This window comes from Dysidea avara, chromosome 1, assembly GCF_963678975.1.
Source record: "Dysidea avara chromosome 1, odDysAvar1.4, whole genome shotgun sequence".
NCBI lineage: Eukaryota > Metazoa > Porifera > Demospongiae > Dictyoceratida > Dysideidae > Dysidea > Dysidea avara.
In genome coordinates, this window is record NC_089272.1 from 3,051,448 (window position 1) to 3,071,102 (window position 19,655).

The 19,655-nt window shown below is 38.3% G+C and overlaps 3 protein-coding genes across 6 annotated transcripts in view; 2 read left to right on the forward strand and 1 right to left on the reverse strand.

The window, feature by feature from the left end:
• The first annotated feature begins 8,660 nt into the window (after nucleotides 1-8,660).
• On the forward strand, nucleotides 8,661-10,218 carry LOC136253252 (uncharacterized). The gene is made up of 4 exons (XM_066045893.1): nucleotides 8,661-8,821; nucleotides 9,219-9,446; nucleotides 9,777-9,968; nucleotides 10,076-10,218. Exons 1-4 carry the CDS (start codon nucleotides 8,729-8,731, stop codon nucleotides 10,121-10,123), a joined length of 561 nt encoding a protein of 186 aa, XP_065901965.1. The 5' UTR covers nucleotides 8,661-8,728; the 3' UTR covers nucleotides 10,124-10,218.
• A 2,493-nt stretch (nucleotides 10,219-12,711) lies between these two features.
• Nucleotides 12,712-16,454, forward strand: LOC136253314 (uncharacterized). The gene is made up of 4 exons (XM_066045965.1): nucleotides 12,712-12,866; nucleotides 13,962-14,183; nucleotides 15,790-15,978; nucleotides 16,266-16,454. The coding sequence occupies exons 1-4, from the start codon at nucleotides 12,786-12,788 to the stop codon at nucleotides 16,320-16,322; spliced, it is 549 nt and encodes a 182-aa protein (XP_065902037.1). The 5' UTR covers nucleotides 12,712-12,785; the 3' UTR covers nucleotides 16,323-16,454.
• A 1,227-nt stretch (nucleotides 16,455-17,681) lies between these two features.
• The window catches only part of LOC136253261 (protein Aster-A-like), a 64,317-nt gene continuing 62,343 nt past the window's right edge, over nucleotides 17,682-19,655 (reverse strand). For all 4 annotated transcript variants that reach the window (XM_066045907.1, XM_066045913.1, XM_066045920.1 and 1 more), the window contains 4 exons: nucleotides 19,459-19,569; nucleotides 19,215-19,295; nucleotides 19,122-19,164; nucleotides 17,682-18,058 (listed from right to left, as the gene is read on the reverse strand). In XM_066045907.1, coding sequence (XP_065901979.1) covers nucleotides 17,924-18,058; nucleotides 19,122-19,164; nucleotides 19,215-19,295; nucleotides 19,459-19,569 — 370 coding nt within the window. In that variant the 3' untranslated portion in view covers nucleotides 17,682-17,923. The remainder of the gene's footprint in view (nucleotides 18,059-19,121; nucleotides 19,165-19,214; nucleotides 19,296-19,458; nucleotides 19,570-19,655) is intronic.

Sequence of the window (19,655 nt, forward strand, 5' to 3'; positions counted from 1 at the left end):
GTATTTGCGGTTTCTTCTGTACACTTTGCCATCAGCTGTTTGTGCCAAGTATGATCGTTCGCCCACTTTGTCTACAACCTTTGCTTTTTTCCACTGTCTGCCCTCAAGTGGCTGCATTCTCACTCCTTGTCCAATGATAAGTTCTGGCAAAGGCTTGGCACTCCTGTCATACCACTGTTTTGCTTGTTGACGTCTCAAGTGTATTTCTTTGTCTACATGTGTAGCAACCTCTGGTTTCAACAGTTCGTTAGTGGTTGGCATAGTAGTTCTGGTCCTTCTGGAGTGTAGTTTCTGAGAAGGACTGTAGTCACTAGCATCAGTTGGCGTATTTCTCCAGTTAAGAATTGACAAGTGAATATCTGTGTGATCTCTCCGTGCCTTTTTGAGCAGTGACTTGGCTATTTTGACTGCTGACTCCGCCTTGCCATTGCTCTGACTGTGGTATGGTGAGGTGGATATATGAGTGAAATCCCAGTCTTTTGCAAACTTTGTGTACTCTTGGGAACGAAACTGGGGCCCATTATCAGATATGACCTTCTCTGGTATTCCATACCTTCCAAAATGCTGCTTTGTCTTAGTCACCACAGTAGAACTAAGTGTATCAGGCAGTTGATCAAGCTCCCAAAGTCACTAAAGTAGTCAACTGTAATTAGGAAGTTCTCTCGGTCCAGTATGAACAGGTCTTGTGCCACTACCTGCCATGGCCTAGTGGGGATCTCTGGTGTCATCATTGGCTCCTTCTGTTGTTTAACAAGATAATCATTACACACTGGGCATTGACTCACCATGTTGTATATCTCACTATTCATCCCTGGCCAGAATATAACATCTTTGGCTCTACGGATGCTTGCCCCTGCACCCTGATGACTCTCATGGGCCTTCTTCAGCATTAATGGTCTCATTGCTTGAGGAATTATCACTCGTGAGCCTCTATATAGGACTCCATCTTGCACTGTGAGTTCATCACGGTAATTCCAGTAGCTGTGTGTAGCAATGGGTGCATCTCGTCTGTGTTCAGGCCAGCCATGTAACACTGTGCTCATCAGCGTTTGAAGTGTCTGATCAGTATGTGATGCTGCCTTAATTTGTTGGTGTGTTGACTCTTTCATACGCACATGCTCAGCATGACAGATTGACTCTATTTCAAGCTGAAGTTGGGATACTGAAAGGTGCTCTGCTTCACTAACTTTCTCATGAAGGTATGCTCTACTCAGCATATCAGCAATGTAAATTTGCTTACCCGGACAATATTTAACACACAATGTGTATCGCTGTAATCTTAATAACATTCTCTGTAGTCGTTTTGGAGCACTTAGTAATGGTTTCTTGAAAATAGGAATTAGTGGCTTATGGTCTGTTTCCACGTGGATGATGTTTCTACCATGAAGGTACTGGTCAAACTTTTCACACGCAAATACGATTGCCATGCATTCCTTCTCAATTTGTGCGTAGCTTTGTTCAGTTGGTGAAAGAGCCCTTGAAGCATATGCCACTGGTTGTCCTGACTGTAAAAGAGCTGCACCCAGGCCCTTATCTGATGCATCGCATTGCACTGTCACTTCATCTTTGACATCATAAAATCTCAACACTGGACTTGATGTGACTAGGTTTCGTATGTTAGCAAATGCCTCTTCTTGAGATTGCTGCCACGTAAACACAACATCTTTCTCTGTAAGTTGTCGTAATGGTTTTGCAACTTCTGAAAGCCGTGGGAGAAATCTTGATAAATACTGGACACTGCCTAAAAGCCTCTCTACCCCTCTCTTGTCTTGTGGTCTGGGCATTTCTGTTATAGCTTTGATCTTTGCTGGATCTGCACATAGTCCATTTTTAGTCAGTAGGTGTCCCATATATCTGACCTCATCTTGGCGTAACTTCAGTTTCTTACGATTCAGCTTGAGATTGACTGCTCTGGCTCGCTCCAATAATTTGGTCAGGTTGTTGTCGTGATCCTGCATGTATTCTTCTTTCGTGCTTCCACTGCCGTACACCAGTATGTCGTCTGCTATGACTTCAACACCTGGCAATCCCTGCAAAATGTTGTGCATTCGCCTTTGGTACTCCTCTGGAGCAGAGCTGATCCCAAATGGCATCCTAAGGTATCGATACCTACCAAAGGGTGTCCAAAATGTTGTTAGATAGGAACTGGACTCATCTAGTTTAACTTGGTGGAAGCCGTCTTTTGCATCCAACACCGAAAAAACCTTAGCATTAGACAGATTTGGAAGAACTTCGTCCAAGATTGGAATCTGATACTTGGGACGCTTGATAGCCCTATTGAGGTCTTTCGGGTCAATGCAGATCCTTAGCTTGTCTGGTTTAACAACAGTTACCATGCTACTGATCCATTGCGTTGGCTCTTCAACTTTCTGGATAACACCTCTCTGCTCTAATTCAGATATTTTGGCTTTTAGTCTTGGTTTGAGTGCTAGTGGCACTCTTCGTGGTAAATGTTGAACTGGCCTGATAGATGGGTCAACCTCAATGTGGTACTCACTGTCTAGACAACCGAGACCTTGGAATACGTCACTGAACTTGGCAATTATAGGGTCATCATCGATAGTTTTGATTGAGTGGATCTTGTTAATGGTGATGAGCCTGAGCTTCTCACAAGTGGTGCCTGACAACAGTGGTTTCTGCGTGCCTTTGATAATCTTGAAGTTTAGGTGGTAGTTTGATCCCTGGTATTGGCAGTGCAAAGTCTTCTCTCCAAGTACACAAATAGTGCTATTGTCATAAAACTTCAGCTTAGGCTTAGATGGTTGCATCGATGGGCAGTCTGTCTGCTGTGTGGTACACAAGTCTGTCAAGGTCATGACATTACATGTGGCTCCTGTATCAAGCTGGCAATTGATCTCTGTGGAATTCCCATTATTATCTTTGACAACCAAAGGCACAAAATACTGTCCTGTTTTACTATGAGAGATAGTCCCTATACATTCTACAGCAAAAGCTGAATGATCAGAGTCATCTTGCTCCTCTTCTATCTGAGATACTGGCTTCTTTTCAGCTTTTAGTTGTCTACAAACTGATTTGAAGTGGTTGAGTTTGCCACAATAGTTGCACTGTTTTCCAAATGCTGGGCAATCGTTTCGTTCGTGCGCATGACCGCAGTATCCACAGGGCTTGTCTCTAGTCTGACCTTTAGGTGGTGGAGCTGCTTGTGACTTTCTGACCTTGAGGGCATTAATTAAATGGCTATCTGCTTCGTCATTGAGATGCTTGAGCTGTTGCCTCGTGGTTTCACTTATTCTGAGTGCGTCAACTGCCTTAGCAAGGTCACAATCTTTCTCGCGGAATAACCTTGCTCTAGCATCACGATCATTGCAACCTAGGACCAGACGGTCCCGAATCATTTCATCTCGTAGATTTGTAAAAGCACAAGATTCGGCCAAATGTTTAAGGCGAATCAGAAATTGATCTATGGTCTCTGTAGGCTGTTGTTCTGCACTGTGAAAACGATAGCGCTCAAACAAAATGTTACGCGTCGGTGCAAAGTGCGCTTCCAACTTGTCTAGTATTGTTGAACTTTTCTTTAATTCCTCTGCTGTGAGTCCTAGTCTGTTCAATATCCGTTTACATTCTTTGCCCATGACGGTCTTTAGTGTGGCCGCTTGAATGGCAGCATCTTTTTCCGTTAATTCTGCCGCTATCGCGTAGTCTTCATAAGCATCACGAAAAATCTTCCAGTTAGTGGCAACATCGCCGTGACAGTTCATCGGTTCAGGTGGCGGTAATTGGTAGGCTGCCATTTGTTCGCTGTTAGACTTCTGACACCATGTAACAGTACAACGTGTTCAATCAATCAAGCATTGTTCTAGAATGATCTCTTGCACGCATGCGCACATACATGTTACATCACCAACAGGATAAAGGTGTGCAAAAATGTCGAAAAAAAACTTACCAGAGTTCGAACCAGGGACCTCCATACCTAACACCTGCATCCTTAACCACTGAACCACTGCTACCTTGACTGATCACCTCACTTAATTTCTGCTTTATAAATGAAATTTCTAGTTGAAATCTGCTTATAGTCAAACGTTTGTAATTTCATAGATCTACCAATAGAAGTTCTAGACTGTTGTAGAACATTCTATGTATGTTCTATTAGAAGTCCTCAAAAAAAATGTGCACTCGGAGTATTACAATAATATTATCAAAATTTAATATTGAATTAGCTAAATCATGCAATGAAATACATTTATAAGTCTGTCTTCAATAATCATCATTGTATCTACATAGAAAAGAAGAAATGTGAGTAAAGACAAACCTCAAAGTCAGCCATAGGCTGGTTTTGGGGCCTTGTAAAGTACAAAAAGGAGTGAAATCCACACAAAAACAGCCAAGCTGTGAAAAAATGGTGCGGCCTTAAAAAGCCTGGGTGAAAAAAGTTGTGAAACCAAAGGTGGCGGCCAAGAAATGGCTGCAATGATGTTAATGCTAATAAATTTTAACAATGCACAAATGTGAGTAAAGACAAACCTCAAAGTCAGCCATAGGCTGGTTTTGGGGCCTTGTAAAGTACAAAAAGGAGTGAAATCCACACAAAAACAGCCAAGCTGTGAAAAAATGGTGCGGCCTTAAAAAGCCTGGGTGAAAAAAGTTGTGAAATCAAAGGTGGTGGCCAAGAAATGGCTGCAATGATGTTAATGCTAAAAATTTTAATAATGGCTGTGTGCATTGTTAAAATTTATTAGCATTAACATCATTGCAGCCATTTTTTGGCCGCCACCTTTGATTTCACAACTTTTTTCACCCAGGCTTTTTAAGGCCGCACCATTTTTTCACAGTTTGGCTGTTTTTGGGTGGATAATTATTACACTAGTACTATTGATGCTTTAGATTTACAAGCCGTATATACACAGGTAGATTAATATGATGTCCTTGGCCATCTCAGAGTACATATAAGACTTACGTATGAGCGTGGAGATGCGCAGTCCGTAAGAAAATTCTGTATGATGTCCAATAGCTGTGTTATACATGTACCGCAATTATGTGATATATATATATAGATAAAGTCTATACATACACCACTTAGCCAATTATTATATACATACAAGCACAAGGTAACTATTGGATATTCATATAATATATGTACATGAGACCAGAGTAATCAGCACATAACACTATTTAGTTAACTGTAATACAGTACTCATAAAATATAATTACACATTATAAATTCTATGCTTGTAGTTTGTTATGAATGTTCATGTAGTTTAGGTGTTAAAATACTGTGCACACATTAGTGATAAGCATGTACAGTTCAGTCACTGTATTCATTTACTTCTTAATGACCACTCTCAGCAGTGAGATCAATCCCACAATGATCTGTAACAAGTAATAGTACGTATATTTAATGTACATGTTGTACAGTGTTATACTTACCCATCCAATCATACAGATATTTCCCAGTATAGGAAGTATTATAAATCTCTTTGGTCTTGTATCACTACATACAAAATCTCCACTATCACAATACTTCCTGTATAGATCACTCAGCAATGAGGCAGTGATACACCAGTACACTGCCATCAAGCCCGTCCAGACCATTCCAAAGATCCCAGCAAGTCTGACATACTGCAATGGAAAAAAAACAACAGTTTACTATATGCATCCATGCTATGACAAAATTTATTGAGCTACAGGTTGTTACACAAAGCTTCTGGAACAATGATACATCAAGTAGAGTGATCAGACAGTAATAAAAGCTGCAGGTACTGCAATTATTTGGTGGATGCATACAAATTCTAGGGTTTATTGCTTCATTGTATAGTGTTAGACATGTGTCACAGCAACTGTATACTTATAGCAGGACACTAAACTTTATAGTGATAACTACACACTCACCACTGCAGTGAGACATGGAATCATTAGATCAATCATCATTAACACTAGAGCTACTAAGATAGAGACAATTGCATTGGCTAGTGCGTTGTTACAAATACGGTCTCCTCTGAAGTCTCCATTGTCCTCACTGTAGAAACAAATTTCAACTGGTAGGTCTCTTCGTCCACTACCATTAAGTGATGACACAAACAAGTCAGCTCGAAAAGCTGCAATAGTACTTGCCAGGATCTACAAAGGCAGAGTAATAAAAATACTATCTCATATCACAAGCACAGCAGAATATTTATGGACCCACAAGAAGGTTCTATTATACAGCATGCAGGGAGTCAGATTATAGTAACAGTAAAATTCAGAAAGCGGTAATGACTTGATATACTCAACTTCCAATCTATAGCAAGTGTCCTAAGGAGCTACACACTGATGATGAGCCATATAGGTATAGCTGGGATTCAGAATTACATCAGCATTCACAACTTCTCACATATGATGTTATAGCTGCATACATATTATACTGTGTATAACGTACTATCAGTAATAACTTGGGGATACTGCTTCCTGCAATATTGAAGACATATGATGAAAGTGATGATGGTAGTTGTAGTTCATCACCCATATCTTGTAGAATAGCAATCAGTTTTACCTCACAACACTGTATAATATAAATGTTAATGATAGCGAGTTAGCTACTTTTATATCACACTCAAACTGTCCTATGGGTTCTGGTACTATTACATAATCCAGTAACAGAACTAACACGTAAGATGTTGTCATGGGTTCAGGGTTGTTATCATTATACCCAAAATGTAATAAAAGTATAGACAGGAAGTACATGACTACATCACGCAGTACAAACAGGAAGTTGTAAAGGTTGCATTCTAATGACATCGGTCTGTATGACATAGTTCCAATGAAAGGGTCTGTGAGCTTTTAACATGGTAGATACAGATAATATAGTTTATCTCTCACTTCAACAAAGCATTATTAACTAACTATCAACATCTATGTAGTTGTCTATTGAATTTCAATTATAAATGTTTTTGTAAGCACCAGCTGCATGATTGATATAGCTGACATGTGTCCGTAAATTTACGCTCCAGTTTTGTAAAGTTTTTCCCATGAAGTGGATGTATTTTGTTTTATCTTCTCACTGAATACAGTACCAGCAGCATACACTTGTACAGTACAAGTACATAACAGCAGAACAAATAGACTGATGAAGGGATTCCCACACATCTATGCTATATTCCTAGTATGAAGGGGCACAACTATTGCACATTAATTTTGTAAACTGTAGTGTATCTATATGTAAGTAAAAATTTACACACATGACTTGAATAATGATTAGTGTCTTTTGAATGTGAAGGATAGAAGATGCAAAGTCACAGTATATTTTTTTTCATTCGTAATTCTACCAAGAGTTCTCTTTACATTATTCAACACCTATACATAGTTCTGTTAACTTGATCAAAGATGAACTTTACTAGGTGATTTGTACAGGCTACAGTTAGAAGTTAGACACTCTTCCTTCACTATTTCATATTCTGTTTGCAACCCGGCAGGATTCCCAAACTATTAGCATAATTGACCAATCAGGAAATTATATTAGTTCTAATAATTAATCTGATGACTTATATAGCATGCAGCTCAGGTACAACATAATATTACTGAGGGGGTGAGATTATCATGTTGATGCTGTGTTCAGTAAGTAGTAGTATTTATCCACAATAAGTTATGATGACACTTAATTGTAGGTCAATAAGTGGCTTTCAATTTTATTTTTTTGCTCAGTAGAATCACTAGCTAGCTACTTTTCACCTTCACAATACAGAGGGAACTTCACTGAATGGTTATCATAGTAGTAAAGTTTGCTTCAGTATTAACTCAAATTTGGAATTAAAATTGGCCCATTTGCTTAGTGCAATGCATACTCCGAAAACAATATGCCTTAATCTTTAATAAAACTTTCTGCATAATAGTATATACCCAGTTACCCACCTGTATTATCATAGCCAGCCCATTGAAATTAGGCGGGACACCTCACTAATAAGGACACCTTGATCATAATTATAGTAATCAGGACACTTGTCCATGCATGGTCCATGTTTAAACCCTGGAAGCTATCATGGGTCTCAAGATGTGTGGAATAGAGGGGACTGCGCACTGTATTATGATACACGTATATGTGTACATGTACAGTAGGGCTGAAACGGATGGAAATTTTACTATCCGGATATCTGACAAAATGTTTCTGGATATCCTACAAATAGTGACATCATTACTTGCTATAAAATGTTGCATATTGACTTGTTTTACTAGTACTTGAGAATAGAAAGAAATACTAATATTACTATGAACATTAATTGTGGAAGCCATGTATGTATCAAGGAAATTTACCAAAAATTTCTTTAAGTTATTCAAAACTATCCTGATGGCTTCAAATCACTATCTGGATAGTATATCTAGATAGCATGGATATCTGCTTCAGTCCTGATACACAGTTAATTTTATCTATTGACAACAGGTGTTTTATGCAAGACACAGCATTTTGGTACAGTTTAGGTTTTGGGAACATATGATACAATTTAATAAGGTCTATACATCTTCCACATGATGTAAACATGACAAGAACTTGTGTTTAAGCTGTACAATGTGATCTTATAGGTACACAATACAGTTGACAGGAAGATGTCATAGTGCGTGACAACACTGGACTGTGATGGTATAGCTGTACAGGAAGTGCAGAGTTGACAGAAACATGATGTAATATGTGACATCATTAAATGAGTGACTATATAAGCAACAGACAACTAGAGGACCAGCATGTAATATTATAGCTTATTGTTTGTTAAAACATAGTTGTGTATACTTTGTTAGCTACAAGATGGGATCTGGAAGTCTTGAGATGTCATTGCCTCCTGTGTCTTCATACCTCATAAATGTTGCTTTGGGGACTATTCCTAAAATGCTACTCATTGTAAGTCCACCTACTGTATGCATTAGTGTGTAAGAGTGTTGAGTTATAGCTGTATCGTGCATTTTAACTACCTCCATGAACTACTATACAAAGGGCTTAGTCTCCATTACCTGCTAACTTTAGACTGGCTGAATGGATCCTAAAACATCAATAATTCCAAGTCACTTTAGCATTAATTCTGGTCGATTGATGTGTTAATACAATCAAATGTGATGAAAGTTCCATAATAAAGAACGTTAGAATTAAATTTTTAGTGAGTTATAACTGTTGTTCCTCATATGGAGAGGCTATAAATCCACTGTTTTGTACAATTTCTATTGTTTGGAGTGTTTCACTCATGCACATACCAGATGTACAGCACTTACTAGTCATGTATACAATTTTTCTATCAATTTAGATATTGGCAAGTGCCATTGCTGCATTCCGAGCTGACCTATTCTCGTCACTACTTGATGATAGTGGAAGGAGAGACTTACCAGTTGAAATATGTACCTATAGCAAAGATGACGGGGACTACAGAGGAGATCGTATTTGTAATAACGCACTAGCCAATGCCATTGTCTGTATCTTAGTAGCTATTGCACTGATGATGGTTGACCTACTAATCCCATGTCTCAATACAATGGTAGGTATCAAGAAGCTTGTACTGCATAGTACAGTAGAAACACATACATACATAGCTATTGTTGTGATAATTATACTACATCTAGAAACTTGTGTATGTAATTGACTGAGCGTCCAATCTGTCTATCATATACTAGTTTAAATTCTACACATGGTTACTGGAAGACTACTATAATAGTTTACTAAAAACGTAACTAGTTGAAATTCTGCTGATTCTGTGTAGTATGTATATGTATAATGTGAATGCCTCAACTCAGTCTAATGATTGCATTGTCTTGGCTGTTGTATAGCTACAACACCATTAGATGTGATTGTGATATTCTCTCTACAGTATGTCAGACTAGCACACATCTTCAGTTTGTTATGGGAGGGATTGATGGCAGTCTATTGGCTGATCAGTGCTGCACTACTAGCTGACCTGTACTCAGAATATTGTAATGTTGATGATGGTTTTGATTGTGAAGAAAGAGAGAAGAAATTCCTTGTGCTACCTATACTAGGATTTGCCTGCATGGGTGGATGGGTAAGTTGGACATTTCTATTATGTACAATAATAGTATTTGATGTGTTGGTTTTGTTATTACTTTGAACTTGAGTTTGTGATTGAGTTTATCTTATTTTTTCTAATAGATTGCAGTTGGTGTGCTTTCAACAGTGAGACTTTTCATGAAGAAATAAACTAGATATGTAATTTATGATAAACATTTTAATAATTATAATTCTGTGTATCTATATGTGTAAATGTGAGATGAATTTTAAGAGCAATTATGTAATCAGTTGTACATAAGTTTAGTGCAGCCTTACAATAGAATATTTTCAGTCATAGAATTTACGAACTAACTAATAAGCAAACCTCTCATGGGAAGGTTGTAAGGGAGATAAAGATAGCAACTATGAGTATGATTTGATCAGCAAGGCTTAACTTTTCAAACATGTGAAAAGGTTACAGTGTGCATGTAGTGTGTGTATGTGTCTGTCTGTCTGTCTGTCTGATAGGAGAGTAGGTAAACCCATTCTACACTGAACCACTTCTTTGCTAATGTGCTGGGAAATCTGCTGTAATCTAGATATTCCTCAAACATTTATGGTGGAAAATTTCTAAAGAATGTAAATTTCTCTGCACACACACACACACACACACACACACACACACACACACACACACACACACACACACACACACACACACTTGACCTCTGGCTGTAGGCTTTGCTGGTTGGGTCATCTATCTACGAACGTGTGACCATCGTCTTCCAAAACAGACATTGTTTGGATGGTTGCCTCAGCCCTCAGCCTCATCCGCCACATGGAACTAAGCTTCGATGACAAGATAGTGTTAGTGGGGCCTGAAACCTTTTCATATTGTTGAAGGTGACTGGTATGTGGTAACACAAAACAGAGATGAGTGGAGGAAATTGTCAGAATCCCATTTGATAACAACAGAACCTGCCTGTGTAGCAGCAGAGATTTTTTGTGGTAGATGCGGTAGATACTTTAGAAGGGCTCAAGATATGGCTACAGACACAGGTGTGATAGTATCAAATTCTGACGCACAGTAGGGAGCAGCAATAGTGTTTTCAAGCATTCTAGTTTCCATTGAACATTTAGACATTGCTAGGATTTGTTGAGGCACAATTGTATACGAGTTTAATGTGGCATTGATGATTTATTCCATCTGCTACACAGCAGAAAGACATCTCCATAAGATGGTGGTCTTCACTCAAGTCAAGTCTAGTGTGTGTGTGGTGTATGTGTGTAGTGTATGTGTACGTAAGTGTGTGTGTGTGTACGTAAGTGTGTGTGTACGTAAGTGTGTGTGTGTGTGTGTGTGCACGTGTGAGTGTGGTAGCATGCACATGTGTGTGTGTGTGTGTGTGTGTGTGTGTGTGTGTGTGTGTGTGTGTGTGTGTGTGTGTGTGTGTGTGTGTGTGTGTGTGTGTGTGCAATGTTCTATATGTGAAAGATCTTTTAGCCGGTCTAGTGATTTGAAGCGACACAAATGTCTGGCAGAGAGATCACTGCCAATTGAACTTCAACATGGAGATATTCAGTGCTCATTATGTCACCGTTGGTTTCGTAGCAGAGGAAGACTAACTGTACACAAATGTCGACCAGCTGAGTAGATATCTTAAGCTTCTTCATACAACCGTATGAAGACCACGTGACCTTTATGGTAGTGGAGAGGAGGAGGAGGATGAGGAGGAGGTGTGTGTGTGTGTGTGTGTGTGTGTGTGTGTGTGTGTGTGTGTGTGTGTGTGTGTGTGTGTGTGTAGGTGTGGGGGTAAGTGTTTTTTTAAAACACTAGCACTTTCTCGTGGTGACCCCAGGGCAATGGCTACTAGCCAGCTAAACTGACAATGATCATGAGGTTGAATTGCTGTTTGCTGAGCCCGGGCCAGGATGCCACCTGATGGTACCACTTGACACACACTAACCTGGTACCCCTGTGGGAGGTTTTGCATTCCCAGGTCTGCACTTAGGACAGACATAGCTTGGTGCCAGACTGTCACAGCATCAGGAGCACATGAAGCTGCTGGAACTCTAATGGGTCAATTTTTTCGTTATCTGTTTCTTCCTATTTGAAAGGTCGCATAACCCGTAACCAGGAGGCAAGGTGTGTGTGTGTGTAGTGTGTGTGTGTGTGAGAGAGAGCATGTGGATAGTGGTTAGACTGGTAATTGCAAGGTTCAAATTTAATGCTTCATGATGTCAAACAGTTGTTGTTACTGGTTTTAACAACTGCTTCACATTTGCGAGGAAACAAATGCCAACTTTAGTTTCCATACCTCCACCACAGTGACTAGTCTTGTATGTGCTCGGATGTTCCTACAGTAGTGATTTATTGACTAGGCATGTCTATATACACAACAACTGCGTTTGTACTTTTGTATTTGGTCACAATGTGAGAACATCCACAATCAATGCTATGCCCAAAGATCAGTGGTGCCACATAAAAACATCACCATTCACTGTAAGTGACAGGCAAAATGGGATACTGTTATCCCACGGTCAGGTAGAAGATATCACACTTCTTAATGTCAGTCCAACAATGTGATTCACTGAAGACTAGGCCACCAAACGAGCATAACTATTATACTATGTTTGCACACCTGTATCTATATGTAGAAATATGAATCTGTTTTTCTGCTCACCTGATAAAGGAAGCAGCACAAGTACAGCCATACTCCACACTTGTAAGGTTTAGTGGTGTGAAACTTGTTACTGATTACCCACAAGATCATATTCACAACTGCTAACATGTGACCACCCAAACACTACCTATATATAGTAGTGATTTGTGATATTCTTATTATTTCCAGTTGAAGAGTTGGCAGTGAAGATGGGTGAGATAATCCTTCCTTCAGCATCCACCTACATTTGTAGGGTCATTGTCAGTGCTGTACCAAAGCTGTTTATTATAGTAAGTTAATAGTGTGTACACTTGCAGTGTAAGCTAAATCTTCACTACACTATTGAATACTTTAGAGATAGAAGGTACTAACTTTTTTCACAATCTTTTGCCATATTTAGTTGTTGTACATACAGAGGCTGGGTTATAGTGAGGGTTATAGTAGCACATAGCTCCAGTTGTTTACTTGTTGACAGCATAAGCTCTTATGTATTTGTATAACTTGGCATTGAAACCATTAAGGTAGCTACCTGTGGAATGTTGTTTACTGTAACAAAAGCAAACACTTACTTATGATCTATTACAACTCCTACTGTTGTGTAACATATCATCGTGTAGGTGTTGCAACTATACTGTACTATGGTCTATGGTAGTACTAAAATATTTAATACAATTTTTCAGTTGGCACAATGTGTAAAGGGAAAGACTTCAGCTATTATTGTGCATTTGTTTCTATAGCTACCGCTAACTAGTTTTGCTCAGCCCACTTAAGTTCCAAATTGGGACACTCTATTCCCTTATTCTGGGGCGACACTAGATTAACCCCCTAAGGGTACATACCTTGTATTGTGAAGGGTGCATGCTCACTGGCTAACATTTTGTGAAGCCAGTAATAGCACTTTTCCACCAGCTAATGATTTATTAACAACACATCTGTTTAATTGATCAAATCATAATCACTTTCTCTAGCATGCAGTGACTACTGGCCAGGCTGTGGGTAAGCACATTAGTAACCATGGCAACAGCATCCCACTAACCCAGGTCAATTAATAGTGGCACAACCCAGTCATTAAGTTATAACCACATGTCAAATTTGTGACAAATGTCAGCAACAAGAAACATTATCCTATGTAGCCAGCTGTGTACTTTCATACCATCCTCCTACTCACTGTCTCATAAAAAGTGTGGTGACAATCCTTAACATTTTAGACATTACAAATACACTGTTCTTTTACCAAAATAATTGGGGACTCTACTTAGCTCACCACAACATTAGTTATACACAAAACACTGACCAAACTTATTAACATATGGATAGAATATGGCAGCAGTACTCACAGACACATAACATCATTCACTACATCTTATCACCATCTATCTTTTCAGGTGTTGGGATGTGCCATTGCAGCATTTCGAGTGGAGTTGGAGTACAACTTGAGAGAGGAAGATCTTCCAACAGGAATCTGTAGATACACTGAAGATGATAATAAATTTCGTGGTGATCGTTATTGTAACAATGCCATTGCAGCCAGCATAGTTAGCATCCTAGTGGCTATGGTACTAATGATTATTGACTTGCAAGTACCATGCCTCAGCTACAACTATAGTGTAAGTATTTTAAATAATGTTACTGACAAATAGTAGCCATGTTTGTGCTCTATCCACCAGAAGAACAGAAATATTGTAGATTGAGTTGGCATTATCTTGCTAATTATTGGTCAACAATTGCAAATACCAAATTTTACTTGGTTAAATGCTGTGGCAATTATTATTACCTTAGTTCAAAAAAGCAATGTGGGGATTATTTGAATTTGACCACCACTCGATGTTCAAAAACAACGTTGCAGCCTTTATTTTCAAAATCGATCTTTGTACCACTCAAGGGTGGCTATTATTGAAGGTGTAGTGTTTAACTAAGGAAATATGGTACGCACATTGTGAATTTCACAGTTAACAAATTTGAATTTCACAGTTAACAAATTTTAATCCCACCAGCACAAGTTTAAGCTACATGAAAACACAAAACCTGTATTTGTACAACTTGTCAACATTGCGGTTCTAACCTTAGCCCTGTGTAACTAGACACACAGTGACTTGTTGAGATTATAGACACCTGCCGTGAGAAGGTATGGTAAACTACAGTTGTTTTGATATCCTAAACAAGGATTAACACTTTCTTTTAAGTCACTTCATATTGTGCTCTGGGGCTTGTTGTCAAGAGAGAACAATCTTCAACATATAACACGTACATTATTACCCTAAAAAATACTTGTAAGAGTAATGTTGCTATTTCAAAGACTAGTTTTCATACATACAAACACTTACATTGTTGCCTGAGTTGCAAAATCATTGACCGTAATAGCCTGTAACTACCCTTCATGATATGTGGCAATAATAAACAGTTTACCATATACACAACTGGATTTTTAAACCTTAGAAACAAACCAGACAAAAACAATAAACTTCTTTTGTTGGCATATGTGCAAGTATTGATACCAGTTGCTGCTGGTGTATGCCTGACCCATTTAACTCCAGCCTTGCTATTATACCATATACGTGGATAATTTGCTGGACCTTATATTTGGCAAATAGGTAAGCTTGGAAAATGATGCTTTCTAGAAATTGTGATACCATGGGTATATTATATTGAAAGCCCCTCGGCAAACAAACGTGCCACTAATATTATAATTATCCAAATAATGAAAATTCTTAGTATGAAAGGAACTTGGGTGTGGTGGAATTTGGTGAACGATCTAATGTTTGTGTAAGTTTCCCTTCCAAATATGGTGAATGTATGTTCAGCTAGTCTATTACATGTACGTATACAGTAGCTTTATAGTAATTAAAGTCTTTCATAGCGAGACACTTGGGAGTGTGGGCTGTACAAGATGATGGACTAACTACTGGCAAAAACATGACAAAGACATGCGAGGGTACAACTGTAAAAGTATTTCTATTTAGTTATTGACCTAACTTGTTGAATAACTTTGAACCCTAAAGAGAACGTTGACCAATAGTTTTGGAGAACTCAGAGTCTTGTGGACAGCTAATTTCAGTTGTGGGACATGTAACTTATTTCACTAATGGCTACTCATTCACCAAATTTTTCCTCAGCCCAAGTTTCCTTTCACACATAGTATTATATAGCTTATCCAAAACAGCTCCAAATTTATGTATTATTCAGTCACACAACATCAATTTGTACTCACTGTAGTTTGCCAAGCTGGCCTCTCTGCTCAACATCTTCTGGGCAGTGATGATGTCACTCTATTGGGTGGTGACCGGGGTACTGATCATCACTCTGTACAGGAATTATTGTGATGACCAGTCTGGTGATTGTGATGAGGTTGAGAGTCGGTTCATTGCCCTCCCTGTAATGTGCTTCATTTGTGTTGCAGGATGGGTAAGTATAGTGTCACATATTACACATACACCCCACACTCACTCACTACACAAATATAGTACAATTATTTTAACAGTCAAGTCCATTGTATTGTTTTGAAAGAGCTAATGGATTACATTATGCAGTTGCATAGATTTATCCTGGTAACACACATTATCATGCACTAAAGTTTCTTTCTTAGTTGTTAATACTTTCTGTGACATGCACACAGACAACAGTTGCTAGAGACATATACACGGTGCCTTACTTGCCTCTTCTTTACCATTAATATTATCATTCCTTCACAGGCTGTGGTAGGAGCTCACTCAATGGTGAGGATGTGTTGTACCAGTCGCTACTCATAGGTGCCACCAGTTACCTGATCATCATGTCTCATGTGTACACACTAACAGTTTTTAAAACGTTACACTGTAAATTTGCTGTTTGTATACTACCTAGTATTGTATTGAAAGCTGTGGCTGTATGTACAAAATGAAGCCTGGTGTTAAACACTCCAAGGAGTTAAAAGTGGAGCTTATTCTAATAAGTACTGGTTTTCTGTTTTACATGGAAATACATCAACACTAGATATTGTGAGATCAAAGTATGATTTTAGTAAGTACTTGGAGTATTGTTTTTATGTCGTGAGTGGTTAAATGTCAAGTCATCACAGAATAGAATGAATAGTGAAGCATACTACTCCTTCTCCCGTCTTTGTCACTCGTGTTGAGGTAGTCTATACACCACACACATGGGAACACACAGCATACAAATAAACTAGACAAGATAATAGTTGCAGCCTATACACTAGGTCTGGTGGTGCATACCATTCAACAAGTATAACTGACTCTCAAATGCCAAAATGCTGCTTGAGAAACTCCCATACACTCAATAACAATAAACATCGGCAGCAGTCATGATGCCGAGAGCCTGAGACCACTTTTCTTTATTCATAAATATAAAATTCATGGACAAACAATAAACTAAAAGCCAAGCATATTTATTTTAATTTGCCTATTTAGTCACTTTGTTTGCTTGAGAAACTCCCATCAACAAGATTGTGGTTAAACAATGTTCACTATTCAATACTTATCATATTCATTGTTGTACACTTAGCTTACATATCAATAATTTGCTCCAGTTAACTGAGTAACATCTGTCATTGTACCATTAACAACAAAGTTTGGTGAACAATATACAACAGGTAAATGGCAAAGAAAGTTTATCAGTGGATTTCAGTTAGTTGATTTCATCTGTGTACAGCAACAATACAGAAATTGTGCAAACATGAGAAGGCAACTTTTACATGTTCATGTGAAATTCTCATGAAATTCAGTTGGATAAAAGAATTGTGTAGTGTGCATAAAATTATGTTTTCTTCAGTGTAGAGCTAATAAGAGTGCTTCACTGGCCTTCATAGTGGTTCAACTAAGACACACACTGCTGTACCATTGTGCATATTTGGACAACGTGTACGGATAGTAGGACACCTACATAATTCAGACACCTACATAATTCAGACACATAGTTAAGGTCCCAAAGTATCCCTTAGTACATAAACTGACCTGGAGAATCAGTTGGTTACACATTGGAAAAGCAGAAATTTGGTCAATAACTTACAACATAGGGATATCATTGGACGAGTTTGAATAGTCAAACATATATTAATTGTAGCAAATTCTGGGCTATGTACGACTGTACTGCAATGTATATTTCACTGTAGGTCATTCATCCACATACCAATTTAATTGTCAATTTGTCACAATATAAAAATCATGTGTATTTTAAAATAGATTGTCCATGAGTACTCTGTGCTAATAAGAAAATCCGTTTTTACAAAAATAATTCTATTAATAGCTTTGATATACCATATATGTACATTACAACATACAACAATAAATTAATAGTGAATAATTTGAAAATTATAAATATTAAATTTTCACCTACACAGTGATGCTAGCTAGCATCATAACTCATTATGTTCAGGTGGTCTGTGTTCAGAGGTAGGTGGTTTGTGTTCGGAGGGAGGTTGAGATTCGTCTCGTCTCTTTCTCATCTCTTCCAATATCACTAACTTCATTTCATTTGCCATTGATTGTATCTATTAACACAGAACGTCTGACATAAAACTGGCTAGTTGCATTGTAGTATAAAGTTATTATCAAACTTTGGCAATAAAAACTTTGTGGTGAATCTGATTAAAAAAAACAAATTGTTGTACTTCGTCATGTGTCAGTGCATATAGCTGGAAATATACTATTTCTGATGGAAAAAGTTTGCCAAATTAAGAGATAATTCACCGTGTTTTATATGGCCAAAGTTATCTACTATATGGTGAATATGCTGGTTTGTGGTGTGTAGAATATTTGTTTACATGCCATTATAATGATTATATATACATCTATTTATTGCTATGAACAACTACATGCACATGTAGATAGCAGCCACTTCTGACCACCTTGTTATAGTGACCATGTCAAGTAGGTCCCAAACATAGCTAAGGTGTACTTCATGACCTCGTTCATAAGACCAACTCAATATAGTGGCCATGTCAAGTAGGTCCCAAACATAGCTAAGGTGTACTTCATGACCTCGTTCATAAGACCAACTCAATATAGTGACCATGTCAAGTAGGTCCCAAACATAGCTAAGGTGTACTTCATGACCTCGTTCATAAGACCAACTCAATATAGTGGCCATGTCAAGTAGGTCCCAAACACAGCTAAGGTGTACTTCATGATCTTATTTATAAGACCACCTCATTATAGTGACCATGTCAAGTAGGTCCCAAACATAGCTAAGGCGTACTTTATGACCTCATTAATAAGACCACTTCATTATAGTGACCATGTCAAGTAGGTCCCAAACATAGCTAAGGCGTACTTCATGACCTCGTTCATAAGACCAACTCAATATAGTGGCCATGTCAAGTAGGTCCCAAACATAGCTAAGGCGTACTTTATGACCTCATTAATAAGACCACTTCATTATAGTGACCATGTCAAGGATGTACTTCATGACCTTATTACTGAGACTACTTTATTAATAAAGCCATATTTTTTCTATCCCAGGTTGCCTGGCCCGAGGTTTCACTGTATAAAACTTGCAGATATGAAACCACTGCACAGTACACTTACAAACATAGTACGACACAACTAGCTCACCTGATCCACTGCTTCTACAAGTGATGCCATTGTCTTCATCCAACTAGACAGCATAAGAATGGAATGCAGAATAGGAATGTAACTACAGCTAACCTTTCATTTTCCAAGTCATGTGACTCCACTTGTTTCTTGACTAGTTCCACCCAGTCTTCATGAGAGGATGGCCACTCCTTACTAGAAAGGATGACATGGGATATGTGTAATGTAACATGTGTATTTGTAGTGTGTGTGTAGTGTAGAGTGTGCATATATTGTGTGTTAAGTGTAGTGTGTTCGTGTGTGTGAGTGAGTATGTATGTGTGTTATGTACTTAATTGTAATAGTACTGTATACTAACATTTTGATGTTTCCCCAATTGATGTCACTTTGATGTAAGCCGCTACCTGATTGGCTGTTATTAATCAGACGTACGTATACCAACAAGTTGACTACCAGTACACAACACAACCTGTAATGACACAACACTGTAATTTATACCCTGAATGGTGGGAGACATACAAACAGTACCCATATTAGGGACACAGAGGTTTATAG

Excerpts from the sequence above, each read along its gene's own strand:
- LOC136253252 (XM_066045893.1), top strand. The coding sequence starts at position 8,729 with ATGGGATCTGGAAGTCTTGAGATGTCATTGCCTCCTGTGTCTTCATAC. Across the intron at positions 9,447-9,776 it reads TCCCATGTCTCAATACAATG|TATGTCAGACTAGCACACAT; the intron begins GTAGGTATCAAG and ends TTCTCTCTACAG. Across the intron at positions 9,969-10,075 it reads TTGCCTGCATGGGTGGATGG|ATTGCAGTTGGTGTGCTTTC; the intron begins GTAAGTTGGACA and ends TTTTTCTAATAG.
- LOC136253314 (XM_066045965.1), top strand. The coding sequence starts at position 12,786 with ATGGGTGAGATAATCCTTCCTTCAGCATCCACCTACATTTGTAGGGTC. Across the intron at positions 14,184-15,789 it reads GCCTCAGCTACAACTATAGT|TTTGCCAAGCTGGCCTCTCT; the intron begins GTAAGTATTTTA and ends TACTCACTGTAG. Across the intron at positions 15,979-16,265 it reads TCATTTGTGTTGCAGGATGG|GCTGTGGTAGGAGCTCACTC; the intron begins GTAAGTATAGTG and ends ATTCCTTCACAG.